General features: G+C 43.6%; 1 protein-coding gene across 2 annotated transcripts in view; it reads right to left on the reverse strand.

Annotated features, from left to right (window-relative positions):
• col4a2 (collagen, type IV, alpha 2) overlaps positions 1–18155 on the reverse strand; it is a 68367-nt gene that overhangs the window by 5054 nt on the left and 45158 nt on the right. The window contains exons 8-45 of one of the 2 annotated variants that reach the window (XM_061233502.1): positions 17891–17959; positions 17767–17802; positions 17542–17595; positions 17311–17346; positions 16559–16600; positions 16367–16438; positions 15512–15556; positions 14955–15008; positions 14775–14810; positions 14540–14584; positions 13805–13856; positions 13497–13610; positions 12767–12913; positions 12246–12317; positions 11901–12052; positions 11191–11263; positions 10703–10809; positions 10136–10316; positions 9658–9702; positions 9230–9304; positions 8880–8978; positions 8472–8693; positions 8169–8330; positions 7032–7202; positions 6457–6600; positions 5645–5770; positions 5091–5272; positions 4909–4972; positions 4444–4518; positions 4027–4134; positions 3621–3728; positions 3245–3316; positions 2944–3069; positions 1912–2028; positions 1436–1597; positions 1046–1144; positions 575–721; positions 90–206 (exon numbers count right to left, since the gene is read on the reverse strand). In XM_061233502.1, coding sequence (XP_061089486.1) covers positions 90–206; positions 575–721; positions 1046–1144; positions 1436–1597; positions 1912–2028; positions 2944–3069; positions 3245–3316; positions 3621–3728; positions 4027–4134; positions 4444–4518; positions 4909–4972; positions 5091–5272; positions 5645–5770; positions 6457–6600; positions 7032–7202; positions 8169–8330; positions 8472–8693; positions 8880–8978; positions 9230–9304; positions 9658–9702; positions 10136–10316; positions 10703–10809; positions 11191–11263; positions 11901–12052; positions 12246–12317; positions 12767–12913; positions 13497–13610; positions 13805–13856; positions 14540–14584; positions 14775–14810; positions 14955–15008; positions 15512–15556; positions 16367–16438; positions 16559–16600; positions 17311–17346; positions 17542–17595; positions 17767–17802; positions 17891–17959 — 3808 coding nt within the window. The remainder of the gene's footprint in view (positions 1–89; positions 207–574; positions 722–1045; positions 1145–1435; positions 1598–1911; positions 2029–2943; positions 3070–3244; positions 3317–3620; positions 3729–4026; positions 4135–4443; positions 4519–4908; positions 4973–5090; positions 5273–5644; positions 5771–6456; positions 6601–7031; positions 7203–8168; positions 8331–8471; positions 8694–8879; positions 8979–9229; positions 9305–9657; positions 9703–10135; positions 10317–10702; positions 10810–11190; positions 11264–11900; positions 12053–12245; positions 12318–12766; positions 12914–13496; positions 13611–13804; positions 13857–14539; positions 14585–14774; positions 14811–14954; positions 15009–15511; positions 15557–16366; positions 16439–16558; positions 16601–17310; positions 17347–17541; positions 17596–17766; positions 17803–17890; positions 17960–18155) is intronic. The other variant, XM_061233503.1, reaches the window with a different exon arrangement.

Here is an 18155-nt window from a genome sequence, read left to right on the forward strand (position 1 = left end):
AAAACCAAGAAAAGGATATGGAAATTGTTAGATCAGCAGAACGACCTGATTTTTTCTTATTTTACATGGTCACTCAAGTGCCCCCTTACCTTGAAGGCCCTGGAGACCTGGGTATCCAACCTGCCCGCCATCTCCACGGTAACCTGGAGTCCCAGTTGTGCCGCTAATTCCTGGCATGCCCTTCTGACCCTGGGGACCCGTGAAGCCTTGGGGAGGGGGGTGGAGATAAACAAAATATCATCATTATTAACAGCAGGGCCTCGATCACTAACCGGCCTAGGGCGGCCTGTAGCATAGTGGTTAAGGTAAATGACTGGGACACACAAGGTCAGTGGTTCTAATCCCGGTGTAGCCACAATAAGATCTGCACCGCCGTTGGGCCCTTGAGCAAGGCCCTTAACCCTGCATTGCTCCAGGGGAGGGTTGTCTCCTGCTTAGTCTAATCAACTGTACGTCGCTCTGGATAAGAGCGTCTGCCAAAATGCCAATAATGTAATGTAATGTAATGTAATGTAAAACCATGTCTTCAGATAGGCAGAAATAATGAGGAATGATGTGTCAGGGACTCCTCTACCTGGGTCCCCAGGCGGCCCCAGGGGGCCAATCTCCCCACGGCGTCCATCGGGTCCTCGGATTCCATGAGCACCGGGAGGGCCCCTCTCTCCAAGCTGTTTGGGTGGGGTGGGTACTGGGCCCTGATCACCAATCAGCCCAGGGAACCCTGCCAGGTCCCATCACGAAACAGACGGGACACTCCAATAAGTACATATACACGCTTATTTTTAGTCTTTAGATGCCTTTTCCTCCCCTCTTTGGAACACCCAATCAAGCTCATTGCTGCAGCCTCTATTGTCGCCTTTCTCACAGTTCAGCAGACATATATCAGAAAGCTCTATTTGTTGAGTTTGGCTACATCCAGGTGGCTTAAAATGTCCACCTTTTATTTCAGTCTATTACAGAAGCAGATTTCAGTCAGACTTCAACAGAAAGGCAGATTGATAGACAGACAGCTGGTCAGTTATCAAAGAGACTATTAGGGTGCTACCTGGGAATCCAGTGTTGCCTTTTGGACCGACAGGTCCTCTGTCTCCTTTGAAACCAGGCCTGCCAGGAGTTCCCATCAGCCCCTGCTCTCCCTTTGAACCTACAAATGTAAAACAACAGAATCTATTCATATTACCAGTTAAGTGACGATTTACATCGCACAGGAACCTTCCCATAAGGTAATTCCTCAAGCTGTATAAAAATGCTATGTTATTCATGGGTAATTTAGAATATTAAAGATTATTTCAAATAAATAACTGCTGTTTTGAAAATGAAATCCAAAATAAAATCCATGTAAAACAGGGCCTGGTTGACATATTAGGACATATTAGGACTTGTTTTGAGGAACATACTCAAACACTAAAGGTCCATCTTTTGGGGTTGACCATACCTTTCTTCCCAGACACTCCGTTCCGTCCTGGGGTTCCTTGCGGTCCCTTATCTCCTTGGATGCCTATTGAGCCCCTCTGCCCAAAGAGTCCTGGCAGACCTCTATCCCCCTTGACTCCACTGGGAGAGGATGCACCTGGTGACCCTTGACCCCCCGGGAAACCTGCAGCACCAACATGAATCAGACACTGGGCTCAGCCATCGGCCAAAAATCAATGCAAGCCAAAACACTGCTCTGACTGAACAAGTCCTATGTCGCAGTCAGCCGTTGTGGGCTGACCTGTCTGCAGCCTTCTGATATCTGAGAACCCAGCTTATGCTGTCTTTTCTTCATATTTCCTATTATTGTCGAGGCGTCATAATGTAGCACACTGTATTCACCAGAGTGACATTTACTGTAAATAACTCTTTGTCAAATCTATTGTACAGTGTACAGAGAGATGCCACATACATATGTGCACATAACGCCTACTCCACCTTTCAGCCCTTTTGCCCCTGGGAAGCCGGGGTCACCCTGTGTGCCTGGTATGTCAGATATCCCGTGTGGCCCTGGGGGCCCCTGAAATCCGGGGGCTCCGGGATAGCCTTCAGCACCTGGGTGGGAGGGTATCCACAGTTATAAAGTAAAGAATATCCTACATACCAATATGAACCTCTCAAGAACCTCCATTATTCCCACTCTCCATGCAAAAACATCTTAAGTGGTGATGGAAGAACCTCAAAATGGGTGGCCATATTATTCACTATCAATGGCTCACTGACTCAACCTGTGGAAAGTAAAGTCTTATGATTTGTTAATATGGATCACTGACTATAGCTCCACCCATTTTGATTGTCCACGACTCTTGAAAAAGTAAGGAAAAAGCGCAACACTGCTACTTTACAGAGTCACCACTTTATTGGAAGGCGTGCTGATGTTTCGGCACTAGGCCTTCATCAGAGTAACTTTACCAGAAAATGGAGAGCTTAATTTATAGAGACATACAATAGGGAACACCCAATAGGGAGTCCCAACCAATAATTCAATCATTGATGTGAAAAGACATTAGGACATAAGGGCAATACATACATTGTTGAATAAAGACTTAACATCAATCACAAATTTACATATCCAGCTGTTAAGCTTGATGGACATGGTTTTTGTCCACGACTCAACACTCTCACTACTGCAGTAAGTTTGATTTATTTTGTTAATAGATTAAGTATCCAATTATTTGATACCAGGGTGTCTCGCACTGCTCAAATTTATTGACAGGTGTATACAGGTGTCTTGTGTGTGGTGAGCATTCTGGAACAAAATGGCAGTGCTCCACACATTGGTAGTGTTTGACTTAACTGTCCACTGTAAAGCACATTCATAAAATCCAATCTATTATCATAATCACTATTGTTTTGGGCAAACTGCTGGTGTGTCACTGGATTTGTCAAAGAGAACTCCAGCTCCCTAACCACAGTACTGAAAGGGATTAGGAAAGAACTACAGAACTCCACTAGCACAAGGCAACCTACCTGGGTCTCCCTGTGATCCCTTGGAGCCAAACAACCCTGGTAATCCTGTCTCTGTGTTGGGGATCCCTGGTTCTCCTTTCACTCCTTTGGACCCAGGGTCTCCTGACAGTCCCCAGTCATCCAAACCTGCCAGGACAAATGAAGGGGAGTCTTTTAACAGAATGTTTGGTTGTGGCTCTGGTCACATCAGCAGAATGAATGTGTTATGAAGCACACTACCACAGGTACAACCATAAATATGACAATTATTATTATAATTATAATAATAATAATTATTATTATTAACAAACTGGAATCATACCTGGGACTCCAGGAATGCCTTTCTGCCCCTTCAGACCATCCAGACCAAATATGCCTTTCAGACCAGGAAAACCTGTGCAGACAATCCTGACATGAACTTCTTTATAACAAGAACTTTCAGAATTACAATGTAATGGTTTACCCTTTTCCCCCGTTCATCTGCTGATCCAAAACTTTGAAAGCTCCCAAACAGAAGCGGTTTCAGAATTGATTCACAGACACAGTTTGAACATCACTCAGAGACAATATTTGAAATCTCACTCACAGGGAATTCAAGACTTGGTGGGACAGTGTCTATTGAGTATAGAAAAGATGGTGTGTGACTTTTTCCCTAGGATGGTACCCCCACACACAGTTGGGTTGGCTTGTGTTCTTACCTCTCTCCCCTGGGAGGCCAGGATGGCCCCCAAACCCTGGGTCTCCTGGGGTCCCAGGCCACCCCTTCTGACCGTGGTGTCCTGGGGAACCTGTTTTCCCATTAGACCCTGTGAACAGGATGATAGCATGCCGGCCATAGTAAGCAAACATACAGATATGTCAAACTACCTCAGCCACAAGTTCAACCTCAAAGTCTGTCAAAGCCACAATGGCTGGTCCTACTCTGTGAAGGGGGAAAACAATAAAACTGGTTACACATAGTGCAGTAACCCAAATAGCAAATCTGAGCCATCTTACTCAGTTAAAACATTAAATCCCAAAGGACATCCCCAATCAATAAACCTTGTAACTAGTCATCGTCTATAGACAGAACTATAAAAAAGCAAAGGCATTAGGGTTTCTTACCTGCCGGGCCATCAACACCAGGCCAGCCCTTTTCTCCTTTGACACCATTGATGCCATTGAAGCCTGCACTGCCCTTTTCTCCTTGCAGCCCACCGAAGCCCTTAATCCCTGCGGGTGGATAGTGAACATCGGGTTTGCTGTCCTCATAACACCTTTGACTATAATGACTTTTATTAACATCATTAACGGTACTACAAATATCGCTACTTTGACTTCTACTACTGTAAATAATAGTAATGTTATTATTGTTCTCTATAAATCAAACAATTAATCTGATAGACGATTTTATCAAAAGACTTGCTTAACACCAGTGTGGATTTTTTGTTATAACTAAAAAAGAGTATTTCAAGCATTTCAACTGCTGGTTCAGGTAAATTCTGACAACAGCTGGCACATTCCAGCAGGCATGAAACTCACCATGATGTCCAGGAAAGCCGGGGTCCCCTCTTTCACCTGTGGGTCCAGGTAAGCTGATGATGGGGCCGTCTTCACCTGGAAAGGTTAGCCCTGACTTAGCAGTGTAAATGACACTGTTTCAGGTACATCTGCACCTTGTAACAAAGAAGCATGGTCCTTCCCATAAATGACTGCCCCCTACTCATTCTCTGTATTCCCTCTGGTCAAAGACACTCTGTAATTCAGCAGTCAAGATTGACACTAGCATAAGACTTAGCAAAAGTTTCATACCTTATACAGCTTGCAGCCCATTGATGCTTGCAATGTCTTTGAATAGTGGTTGTTGTGAAGTTCCAATGAAAAGTCTATTTTGTTGTTGAGTCATTTCTAATTAATTGATTTTCTTCATTAGAAACAGCAAATACACTGACAAAGTGGACCACACCAATAATGTTATTTTCCTCACTTCCTCTCTTCTTTCCGTACCTTTGCGTCCCTGCACACCGTCCTCCCCCGAGCGACCATAGGCTCCAGGAGTTCCTTTCTGTCCCTGTGGTAACCAGGCCACCCCCGAAGAGAAAAAATGCATCAGTGATTGGCTGTGTATATGACTCTGCCTCTGACATCCCAACAAGATCGATAGAAATGGTTGAGGTGTGCCTACTCACCCTGTGTCCTGTCATTCCCGGGAAGCCCTGGATTCCCAGTTCTCCAGGGGTACCAGGCATTCCCTTGAGTCCTGGAAGCCCTTCTGCCCCAAAGTATCCCTTGGTACCCTTCACATCATTTGGATCTCCTGGCATACCGTCAGTGCCTGTCACTCCTGGCAGGCCTGGGAATCCCTTAGACCCTGCAGCACCAAGAGATCGATCACTTCGACTGCCTCAACCCTGTCGGCTACTAAGTCTGGAAAGAATGAGGCCTTCTTCTTCTTGGTTGATGTTGCAGATGATCTATCTACAGACACAGATTAACCATAGTCCTTGACTAAATTCAATTTTCAATGGATTCTCAATAAAAAAAAGTATTTAGTCCCAGGAAATGCTTAATCTGTGTCTGTGAAACTGGCCCTGAAAAATCTGCCTCGAGTGATCCTTTCAGCTGCTTTGCAAACACTGACGTGAATGTGCAGTTAGAGTGCAACACCCTGGGGCCTTCCAAAACCAAGTGGAACCCCATGTACAGAAAGGTACTGGACCCATGGTAGGCTTCGTGGTCTTACCCCTGGGACCTGTGAAGCCGTGACCTCCTGCTTTCCCGTGGTCTCCCTTGATCCCCTTCATCTCGATGATCATGTATCGGGGAATTTCTGGCTTTGTACCTGGGGGTCCCTTCAACCCTCTTTCACCTGAGAGACCACAGAGAGCAGACCAGACATGTCAAACCTGAAAGAAGTTACCTTTCACCCTTAAACCAAAGTGAACATGTAACATGGAAAATTACAGTGAAATTAAACATATTTATGACTCAGCATTCTGGACCAGCTTGTGTCATCAAGCCCCTCCAGCTGGTCCAGAATGCTGCAGCCCGCCTGACCACCAGTCAGCCCAGGTCGGCTCATGTCACCCCACTCCTCTCCACCTTTTCAAACTAGTCCTCCCTCCTGATTTCCTCGCCCCCTTCCAATATCCCTATTGTCTAACCCAAAATAAAAAAATGAAAAAATTGCACTTACGATGACTGTTGTCTTTTTGTTTAGAACAGCCCTTCATGTGTATTTTACTAGTTATGGATTTGATGCTTTAACCTGTGAAAGAACCTATGCACTTAAGTTGCTTTGGATTAAAAGCTAAACTAAAATGTAAAAGATTTAAATGTATTTTAGTAATACCATGTTCTTTCACAATGAAAACCACCCCTTCTAAAACGACCACACACAGAAGTTTAAAAAAGTAAATTTTCAGTGAAATCACAAATTCTGCAATGCTTGGACTTAAAGCAAGACCTAGTGTATGGTATTGACAGGAAGATTAGACTGCAGGTACAAAAAGAGAGAAAATAACAACATTTCTCATGACACCATAATGCACTTACCCTTTACTCCCTTGTGTCCGATGGTACCTTTGTATCCCAAGGTCCCAGGAAACCCCTGTTCTCCTTTCTGTCCTGCGAATCCCACTGTGCCCTTGTTGCCTGGCATGCCTTCGAACCCTGACATCCCTATTGAGCCTCTGGAACCTGGATAAACAGGGGGTGACACATACATTACATAACAGGCATCTAGCACACACTATTATCCAGAGTGACTTGCTCAACCTCTTGCATTTTACATAGTATTTATACAGCTTGATAAATTATACTGAAGCAATTCAGTGCAATTCAGTGCCACAGGTGCAGGGACAATATCCTACCTGGGAGTCAGACCTGTAACATTGAAGTTACCAACCCAATTCCCTACACATTATATCACACTGGTGCCCCTAAATCTCTAGAAAGCTTCGTTGAGTTTGGTCACTGCAATCATGGCCCTATCTGAAGGGGTGATGTGCCCCCCTCCCCCCAAAAAAACAAACACCTGTATGCTCACCTTTGGCTAGGAACTGTTACAAGCTCTATAATGCCAGCAGACAGACATTAGAGACATAAGACATAAGATAGAAAGTAAGTACCTTTCACTCCAAGAAGACCAGGGTTGCCAGGCTGTCCAGGTAACCCTGGGGTGCCTTGCTGCCCCTCGTTCCCCTTTGCACCAAAGCTACCTGGTCCACCAGGAGACCCCTTCATTCCATAAGGGCCAGGAGGGCCGGGGTCACCGTCCTCTCCTCTGTAACCAGCGGGGCCTGCAAAGGGAGGCATTGCCATGGTAACAGGAAACATCCAAAATTATTTGTATCAAACACATAATCTATTATTATTATTACATTAGGTTATTACATAATTTACTAATATTATTGCTTTTATTTCAGCAGACATGTACACTGAATTGAAGAATTTAATTTCAGTGTTGAAATTAAATTCAAGTGAAGAATTATTCAGTTGGAACTGGGCCAGTTCTATGATCTATTATCTCATAATACTGAAAGTTTTAGTTTGGAATCTACAAAAGTAAACCAAGAAGATTTGAACAAGAAATTTGCTAAATAGAGCTAAATGTAAAGTTCTACATGTAGGAAATACAAACATAATGCAGGACCACTTTTTTGGTCAAAATTGGAATCTGCTCAATTTGGAAAAGACTTGGGAGTAATTGTTGAACCAAGCCAACAGTATATTGGGATATATACTGTAGCCAAAAGTATTGAGTGTAGGTCTGGGGACCATACTACAAGAAAGATATAGTAGCTCTGGGAAAGCTTTAAAGAAGGGCAACTAAATTGGTATCTGGTATGAAAGATAAAAGTTATGAGAGACAGTGTAGAACAAGGGGCCATAAAATGGAAATTAGAAAAGGGTTAATTTCGCACAGACACTAGGGAGTATTTCGTCAAACAGAGAGTAGTCACTGTGTGGAACAGCTTGCCAGGTCATAGGCAGAAATTCTGGGGTTTTTCAAGACCAGGCTTGATACGGTATTAGATACTATCTAGTTTGTAGTATTGGTGAGCACTAGGTACCCTTAATGGTCGGAAAATTACAAGCATCATTGGGCTGAATGGCCTGCTCTCATCTTTATGTTATGCTAGAAAAGTATTATCCATTATCCTTTACAGGTATTACTGTTGGCCATTCACAACCACTAGCATCTAGTATCTATTGTTAGATACTGATGTCCATTATCCATCTATATTTTGGTGACCATTTCTCACCTGGTTTTCCAATGACTCCTGGAGGGCCTGGGGGGCCTGCCTGTCCTGGCAAACCTGGGAAGCCATACTTTCCCGGAAGTCCCGGCCTCCCTTCCTGCCCTTGCAGGCCTTGAGGACCCAGTTCTCCTTTGGACCCAAGTATTCCTGGCATGCCTAGCACCCCTATGGGAAAGAAGGAAGGAGATAAAATAAACATTGTCAGAAGGGGATCTGACACTGGAAAGGGACGGCAAACCTGGCACAATCTCCACTCATCCATGTCAACAAACCCTTTCTTCTGAAAGCTAGAGCTAAAATTCTTACCTTCATATCCAGGCTGACCAGGATCTCCATTGATGCCTTTAGTCCCTCGTAGGCCAGGAGGTCCTGGCTGTCCGGGGGGCCCAGTGGAGGCCCCCACAACCTCCCCGTGAGCACCTTTCTGTCCCAGTTCTCCATCCTGGCCCCACCTTCCTGGGATACCAGGAGACCCCTGCTTCCCCTTGTAGCCGGGCAGACCCCCATCTCCACGAAGCCCCACATACCCTGGGGAAGGGCACAAAGGCAGTCAGAACCCTTGATTCCAGTCCATTGGCCAGAAAGTCAGTCAGAACATGCTGCCTACTCCTCTACTCCCTGCACCTCAGAGTGCCCCCACAAATAGCTAATTCAGACAAAGTATATCAGATGCTTTTTGTTAATCAAAGAAGCCTTTAGCTTTAGTTGGGCTACCTGGTTGCCCCGGTAATCCACCTCTGCCTGGATCACCCTGTTCCCCTTTCAGCCCCTCCTCCCCGAACCATCCAAGCGAACCTTTGCGTCCAGGCTCACCTAAAACATGAGAAAAGGAAAAGACACAGTCCCACAGTCAATTTTGTGACAGGGTCCTTCTTTTTCAGGCTAACAGAATAAATGTTTGGGAATATTTAAAATGTGTAAAAATGCACCACAAGTGGTTTGGGTCTCTACTGATATCCTATATAGTATTTGCTGACTAAGACAGACGTTCACAGTACATCATTGCACATTTTCAAATTCTTTGTATCTTCCACTTCCACTAAATTCATTTTTAAGTGTGTTACCTTGTGGACCGTCCAAACCAACAGGGCCAGGTAAGCCAGGTTTACCGGCAGGCCCCGGCACTGGATCACACTCTCCTGAAAGAAAAAAATAAGCAAGTTATAATGATCAACAGGACAATCATGATGCCTAGTGTTTGTCAGCCAATGGCTGTTGGTGTTGGTTGGCTGACCTGGGTGGCTCTGCGTAGTTGCAGAGTTGGATGCAGAGGTGCAGGGGTGAGTGAATGTGCTGTTAACTACCCATAACAACAAAACCATGAAAATAAAAAGATTCTAACCCCCCCAAAAAACAAGAAAACAGTACATGCACATTCAGAATAATTTCATTTAATCTAATTTAATTAAAGGAAAGGGAAGAACAATGGCAGAGTGGGAGGACACTGCAAGTTGACATGCTGCAGTAAGTTGTTGCACTTTATTCTGGATACCTGTTCCATCCTCTTGTCTCCCGTCTCCTTCCAGAACACAGCCTCCTTTTAATGCCACACAAAAGAGAGAAGGGGAGAGGAGGGAGAGAGGGAGGGAAGAAGAGGGAGGGAGGGAAAGAGAAAGAGGGATAGAGAGAGGATCCAAAGGGAGATCCAAGCAGGTTACCAGACAAGTGTTAGTGCAAACAGAGACATATGTGCATTCAAAGCGCTTTATTCACAGAAATAAGCACAGCACTGAATCTGAGGCTCAAACATGATTTCAGTAGGGGAACACAGAAAAGACCTAAAAACCTAAAAGTCTGCATCATATCTTCATATGAATTAACTTCTTTATTAGTAGAAGGGTATTAAGCAGTGGACAGACAAAACTCCTGAAAGTTACAGTCACATGATGATGTTCTGCCAAACCACAGAAAGTGATCACCTGATCAAATAAACAAAAAAGGAGAATAATAAGAGGAAGTGGGGGGTGTACCTGGAACACCTGGGGATCCAGGGCTTCCAGCAAAACCGTCGAAGCCAGCTTCACCCGGGAGTCCTGGAAGCCCCTTTCCTCCCAGGACCTGGCCCGGTTCGCCCATCAGTCCAGCACTCCCAGGTGCACCGGGGCGGCCAGGACGACCCCTTTCTCCTGGAGGTCCCAACGGTCCATCTCCCTGAAACAGGCACCATGGAACATACAGTGCACAGTTTGAAAGCTGAAAAGCTATGGAAATAATGAACTCTTTGGAAGAATATAAATCTATTGATTTATTAATTGGTCTGTCTGTTTCTCTATCTGCTTAGCTATTGATACCTATCTACCTACCCACCAACCTACCACACAACAAGAAACAAAGCGTACTCTATTCATGCACTACACTAGTCACAGCGTGCCTGAGCTTTTTAGAAATGTTTCCATGATTCCATCATGTGTTGGGCTGTACTGTTATATGCTGTGGACCACAGCAACTATGTTTCCACATTAACTGGGTTGTGGGCTCAGCATATTTGATAACCATTGCCTTATATTATGCAGTGTTTTGGGTCCATTCGCACTCACCGGTTGACCACGTTGTCCAGGGGCTCCAGGATATCCTAGTGGCCCTGGTAGACCACTTTCCCCCTGGTCTCCTGCTGCACCAGGGTCCCCTGGATCTCCAGGTGATCCTGCAGAGCAGACAAATAAAATTATCTTATAGCTGTAAGAAGCTACTGTTTGCTTTTGCACAGAGAGCAACAGGTTTATAAAGGAATTGTTCATTGTTATGACCAGGTTGGCTAGCTCAACTTTCAAGCTTTTACAGCAGGGTAAAGTAAAGCACTTAAAAAGAGAGAGGACATAGTGAAGTTCCTGTATTTCTGTGGATACCATAGCATTAATGACCCACTAGATATGCTTCTCAAAGTGGTCTCTGCAGCTCTCTTGATGCAGAGGCCTGAAACACCTCATAATAACGCCAAGAAGTACACCTGCCCATTAAATACTCAGTCACAAAATAAAACAGCTCTCTAAAAGAGGCTGAAGACAATGGATCAAAGGACAGGAACCTTTCTGCGTGGCTACCATCGGTTCGCCTTTCCTCCCCCTCTGACCTGGTAGACCCGCCTGGCCCGGAAGACCCTATGGATAAAGGAAGATGAAGAGGAGTGAGAGAAAGGTTCAGTCAGAAAGGTTCACTATCATTCAGAAAAGCAAGGTGCTGTTGGGCCAATAGGAACACATCTGACAGAGATATAATCACACCTCAATGTTCTGATGGGTGCAAGGGAATGCTTCAAAGTTCTGATAGAGCTATCGGAACACCTCAAATTTAGATGAACCAAAAACAACACCTCAATGTTCTGATGGACCGGTAGGAACACCTCAAAGTTATGAAAGAGCTGTAGGAAAACCATCATTTTAGATTGACGAATAAAATTCTCAAAGTTCTGATGGGGCTAGGTAAGAGGGCTGATCAATGAGCTTTTGCAAGCCATCATACTGTTCCATCCTCCTGATGGAACTACAGGAACCATCATTGTGCTGATGGTGAAAGAGGCAGACTGATTGTGCCAATGGATATAAAGATAACAGAGAAGACCAATGAGGTTCCTGTAGCTGAAAGAAGGTGAAATGAAATCATCAACCAAAATGCAAACCCAAAATGCAACCCCAAATGCAGCATGAGGTAGTCACAAAGCCGGGAGGTTTATCAGACTCTATAGGCCCAAACACCTAGGAAGGGAAAGCTGTCCTAAAATCTGAGGACTTCTCTTACAGGTGGTCCAGAGATCCCGTGTGGGCCAGGACTGCCTGGGTCACCCTGCTGGCCCCACTCGCCTGACATGCCTTGGTCTCCCAGGCTACCTTGAGGCCCAGGAGGGCCAGGTGGAGAGTGCACATTGTTGCACTGGCACAGGCCTTCATCACCTGAAAGGGACAGCATAAGCAGTGTTCACACACGCACACAGGCACATACACATGTGTAAATATCAAAAGCCATATGGAAATATGCATCGACAGTTGCTGGGTTATAATGTTGAATGGTGATGATGGTGAATGATGATAATGCTGAATGATGATGATATTGAAAGATTGAAGGCTGCAGTAAACACAGTTTTACCTTTCTGGCCCTGCTGCCCGGCAGAACCTGGCTGCCCGCTTTCACCATCCTCACCTCTGAACTCATTTCCCCCTGATAAAAATAAAATCAAACACAGGAGGTATGTATGATAACTACAAAAGCCCTCAGCCAAATGTATACCCGCTGAATAACACATGGAAGCATTATATTAATGTACGGGAATGTCCAGAATACCCTAGTAGGACAACAACCCTGTCTGGGGAGGCAGGGTCTGCAAGAATATGATTTTGATCACTATAACATCAAGAACAAATTCAGATTGTAATGAAAGGCTTACATTGATTAAGTGTTGAGTATTGCCTGAAAAAAATAGGATATTCTGCAACCTTCCACAAGTTTTTAAGAAGGACTATGGCTGGTTTCAAACTGATGCCACCAAGCTAAAAATCAGGGTCCCAGCTAAGGGAACTAAACACACACTTCCCACACATTCCCTTCTCCAGGAATGACTTCACATTCTGTAGCAGATGCTCATGTCTCTGAACACATTTAAAACTTACATGAGCCTTTCTCCCCAGGGCTTCCAGGAGCTCCAGGATATCCGTCGTAACCAGGGTGACCAGGCACAGTGGCAGGTATCCCTGAGTCACCATCAGGACCCTTGGTCCCTTTGAACCCCTTTGGGCCAAATGGGCCCACTTTCAATGCTATGGATCAGAGAACAGAAAAACGGTAGTCTTAACTGGCAACCCGAGACCCATTTATACCATGAAAGACTAGACTGTATAACTGTAACGATAATTCCATTAAACAATACTATTAATAAAGCAGTCCACAGTTAGGAGTGGCCGATATAGAGCAATGACAAATGTTTGTGTCACCCTATTTCCAGTTCCGGAGTCACAATTCCTTATTGTATACAATGAAATCACATGATTTTGTGAACTACGACATTTGCGTAAGTATGCACATTCATGTTCTAGCCGTTATGTTATGTTCTTGTGAAGGCTACGAAAGTGGCGAGCAACAGTTGTGAATTACCACAGGAAGCTAATGTTAGCTACCTTGGTGGATACACTTACAAACCAGCAAGGTATAAATAGTGAAGACTACCTAGCTAACTAGTGAGCAAGTAGTTGTGAGTTGCATTAGGTAGCTAACGTCAACTGCATGTCTTAACAACTTTGGTAGGTTTGAGCCCAAACAGTAGCAGAGCTCATGCTTTTGCGTCTTTGAAGCCTGAGCTACCCGGAGGCTGAACTATATTGAATTCAAGTGAATTGAACTTACCAAGGTCAAAGGAAGGAGTGGCAGGAGTTCCTGGGATTCCAGAGAGTCCCTTCTGCCCAGGTTCCCCCCTCTCCCCTTGGGGGCCGGGCTCTCCGATAGGACCACGGGGCCCTGCTGCAGATTCACAATTTCATAATTATCATTAAAGCTACTACTTATGTATTAATCAGCATTTGTTGTATGACAAAGGTGCACAATGAGGACCAGCCTGTTTAGATGATGTCATGCCTACTTATTAATTGTTATGTTAATTATTAATTGATTTTATTGTCTGAATGAATGGTTCATTCTATATTCATTCAACGTACCTGTAATTGGACCAAATGGAAAAGTGAATACTCCTGGCTCTCCTCTTGCACCCTGAAATAACACGTGTCAATCCCAAATAAAAAACAATGAACACATCAATATGCATCAAACAGTGAATCCATTTATAATAAACTACCAATTACAATAAGACGGACTGTGTATTATTGTGAAATAAACTGCAGAAATTTGAATGAATCGGTAGAGAATTGACAACATATACATACAGCTTACATCATAGGTGTCAAACTCCAGTCCTGGAGGGCAGTAGTGTCTGCTGGTTTTTGGGGTGTTCTGGTTCATTCAAGTCATTGATTAGTTAAAGTATCAACACGCCTTGTTCTCAAGGCCTTAATTGGTCTTAATTGGCAGCTGATTGAAAGGAAACCACAAAAACCCGCAGACACTGCGGCCCCCTGGGAATTCAGTTTGACAACCCTGGCTTACATGGATGAGAAACGTATCACTTGAATCATACAGCTACAATATATTGTGAAAATACATTTGGACATGCATTGAGTTGTCTGTAAGGAAATCTTACTTAACAGCTTAGTAAATAAATGCTTGGCCCACATAATAATAGGCAATAAAAAAAACAAAAAAACATGGGAAATTATACAAGGCAAGCAAAGCAAGCAATTTTTTAAAATTATGTTATCATATGCCATATGATTTTAATGGGTATTTGACAGGGGTTTTAACAGGTGAAATGTGAATGGTAAATAAACTAAGTAAACCTTGGCTCCGTCTCTTCCACTTTGCCCCGGTTCCCCATCATCTCCCTGAAAAAGACATGCATATATTTCATCTGTATCAATGTTCAAAAACAAAGCCAAACACAACCCAAAGCTAAACAATGAAAGACTGCTATAACAGAATAGTGATAATACCTATGTTCTATTCAAACAAACCAATGTGAGAGATGAAGAACAACAGTTTAGATTTTTTTCTTTTTTTTTTAAACCAACATACCTTCCCGCCCGGGCGCCCATCCAAACCAGGGCTTCCCTGAAATAAGGTATAAATATAAATAACATTAAAAACATTTTATATAAACACACACATATATAAACCTATTACGTATGTGTAAAAAGTTAAAAATCAGAAAATGTTTTAAAGGATTTAAAATGTTTGTTCTAAAAAGGTGCATACCCTTTGCCCTGGGTAGCCCATCACACCGACTTCTCCGACCACCCAGTTGTCAGCCTGTAATATTACAACAGTCAAAAGAGGAACAGCACCCAGGACCAATTCCCTCCACACAATTACACAACCCATGCTCCCACACACTCAAAAACAGCCAGATCCCTGGGTTCTAGCAAGAGGAACCCTAGATATGTAGAAACCAAAAACCCAAAAAAATGAAATAATAATCATAATAATTATTTTAGCCTTATAGTTATACTAAAAATTTTACTTTTTTGTTAAATGAGACAAAAACATTGCCAATGAGGTGAGACAATTTGACTAATTTGAAGATTTGCTGATGGGGTAGGACATTTCAACAGGCAAACAAGCAGTAACTTAAAACATGCTAATATGCTACTTAAGAGAAAAACAGATTTTAAGTCTCATTATGAGACTAAAACATTTGATAAGACAGCCTTATTTTGCAGAGAGGGAGAGCTGATAAATGCCCTCAGCAGAAATAATCATTTGCGGGGGTAACATTTGTGTGGGTGCTGTTGTATCAGGCAGAGGACACTCACCAAATCTCCCCTTTCACCACTGAGACCCTTTTCCCCTTTAAAACCCTGTCATGAGATAAAAGAGAAAGAGTAGCTTTTATTAAAGCAATGAGGATAGAAAGAGGTTAAATCAACTTCATGAACATTATCGTCAAGATTTCTTTGACGGTTCAACTCAATGCAGTCCAGTACTACTGTATAATACATCAAGCATCTTGAACAGGGAGAGAGATAACCAATTAAGAACCTTTGCATCACCTTTGGTATCCAATGTAATATTTTTCAATGTGTCTTATAACATTTAATTCCTTGAATTTATATTGCACTTTTTGCACCAGACGATGACTCAACACACTTCACAGTGATGAGGGGGAAACTCGCCTCATTACATTGCAGTACATTACATTATAGGCATTTAGCAGACATAAAATAAAACCACCTCCTCAATAAAAAACTACCTCAACCACCACCAATGTGTAGTACCCACCTGGGTGATGCAACAGCCATTTTGCGCAAGAATACTCAGCACACATCAGGTGGAGAGGGATAGAATATTTTTTAGCCAAATAAATCCGGGCATGATTAGGTGGCAGGCTGAGAGAGGCAGGTTAGGAATTTAGTCACGACATAGGGGAACCCTCTACATATTGTGAAGAGTGTCATGGGATCTTTAATAACCACCGCGAGTCAGGACCTTGGTTTAACGTTCCAAGTACTAACCATGCCCACCCTAGCTTACCTTCAGCCATTTGACAGGAGCAGGTTGCATGATGGTATGGCTGCTGACATACTGTTCATGCTAATAGCAATTATAGAGCTGATTGACTTTGCCCTCCTGTAAGCAATATATGACAAAGCTGATGGAGGCGGCCTCACCGGTAGTCCTGGAGGTGAAGAGGTGTGGGGGTAGGTAGAGTTCCCGGGGGGGCCCGGCTCCCCAGCATCACCCTGTAGGCCGCAGAGTGAAATTGGTTGAGATGTGTCCTTCTTGCCAAACCATGGCATTTTTAGAGGTCGAGTAACAGGGCCATTAGAGGGGCCAGGTATGGAAGAGGAAACTGCACTCACCAGTTCACCTTTCTGCCCCTTAAGCGTTTTGGTCATTGTTCCCTGAGGGCAAAATTCAGATTCATGTTTAAAATCATTGAAGATTTTAAGTTTTTAAGATGTAAAGACTCAACTTGACTGGTCAACCAATGGAGGAGTTAGATGCATTCTTATTTATTATCTTGCAGTGCAACTTATGGCAAAAGGACACCAAAGTTAGCATAGTGTCTTAGAGGCAACTAGTGCACATGTATGCCAAGTTTTGTGATGAAGGGACAGTGCATTTATGGGTTACAGTTGTTTTAGTAAGAAAATACCAGATTGATATGTGATGGACAAATGCTTGGCAGCAACAAAAAAAGTGATATATTTCTTCCGGGTAACTCTAGGCATGTTCTGTGTCAAATTTGGTGAAGGTTGGATCAACTTTGTAGAAGGAGAAGAAGCAAAAATGCGTTACAAAAAAAGAAAACGGCACATTTCTGTTCGGCATGCGCCAAGGAATCTGAGGATACAAATAATTTTAATTCCAGACCATATGGCTATGGAGTTTTGGGCCAAAAAGTAAATAGTTGCCCTACACCATGTGGCCAACAGGCATCATTGTGATTTACATTAAGAAATGGAATAAACCCGTGAAAATAAAGGTGAGTGGGTGGGGATGAGGAGGTGTCTTTGATTGTAACCGCAGGACCAAAGCAAGGCTACAATTCCTGCATTGTATGCCTCTAAATCCTGCATTAGTTTGTACATAGTGCACTGTGAAGTCCTACCTTTGGCCCAGGAGGGCCTGGAAATCCAGGTGGGCCCTGTAGGTGAAATAAGACAAGTGAACAAGCCTTCTCTCTGAGAGGGAATAGGTATTTAAAAAACAACCATTCAATAAACAAAACAAAAAAATAAACTGTGCAAGTTGTTCTGCTAAATGTAAATGTATGTGTCATTCCCACTCAAGGGAATTGCTTTGATCCCTGAAGCATTGTGGGTATGTGAGTTCCACTTACCTGAGGTCCAACACGGCCCTGGGGACCCGCTGGACCGGGGACACCAGCAGGGCCCTGGCGATGAGTGAGGGAGAGAGGGTGAGAGAGAGAGAGAGAGAGAGAAGGGAAGTGAGACAGCAAATAATTTATTCTCATATCCTTGAAAAGGTGAAGTACAGCAGGGTACAAATGTGATGTTGCATGCATACTGCAAAAACAAATATTTAATTAGAGAGAAGAGCTCACTGCATATCCAGGATAGCCGCGATCACCCGGATCTCCCTGGAAGACACAAGAAACAAAAGAACCCTTCACTCATCTGTTTATGAGACTACATTTCCCATGTGCCCTCAGCGCTCCGCCATCTCACCCGAAATCTCTCCATGAACACGCTAATCTCCAGATTGTCGCCTTTCTCACCCTTTCTGCCAGGACCACCCTGTGAAGGGGTAAAGGAGGAGAAAATCATACATGTGAGAGAGAGAGAGAGAGAGAATGAAAATGAAACACACAGAGAAAAATGATGAGATGGGCAGAGAGACGAACGCCCTCAGCAAAGCACATACCTCATGAGTGATTAACATTGATTAAGGCTACAGTTACAACAATTTAAGGTCTGTTAATTGATTCATTGA

The sequence above is a fragment of the Conger conger genome, chromosome 3 (assembly GCF_963514075.1).
Source record: "Conger conger chromosome 3, fConCon1.1, whole genome shotgun sequence".
Classification (NCBI taxonomy): Eukaryota; Metazoa; Chordata; class Actinopteri; order Anguilliformes; family Congridae; genus Conger; species Conger conger.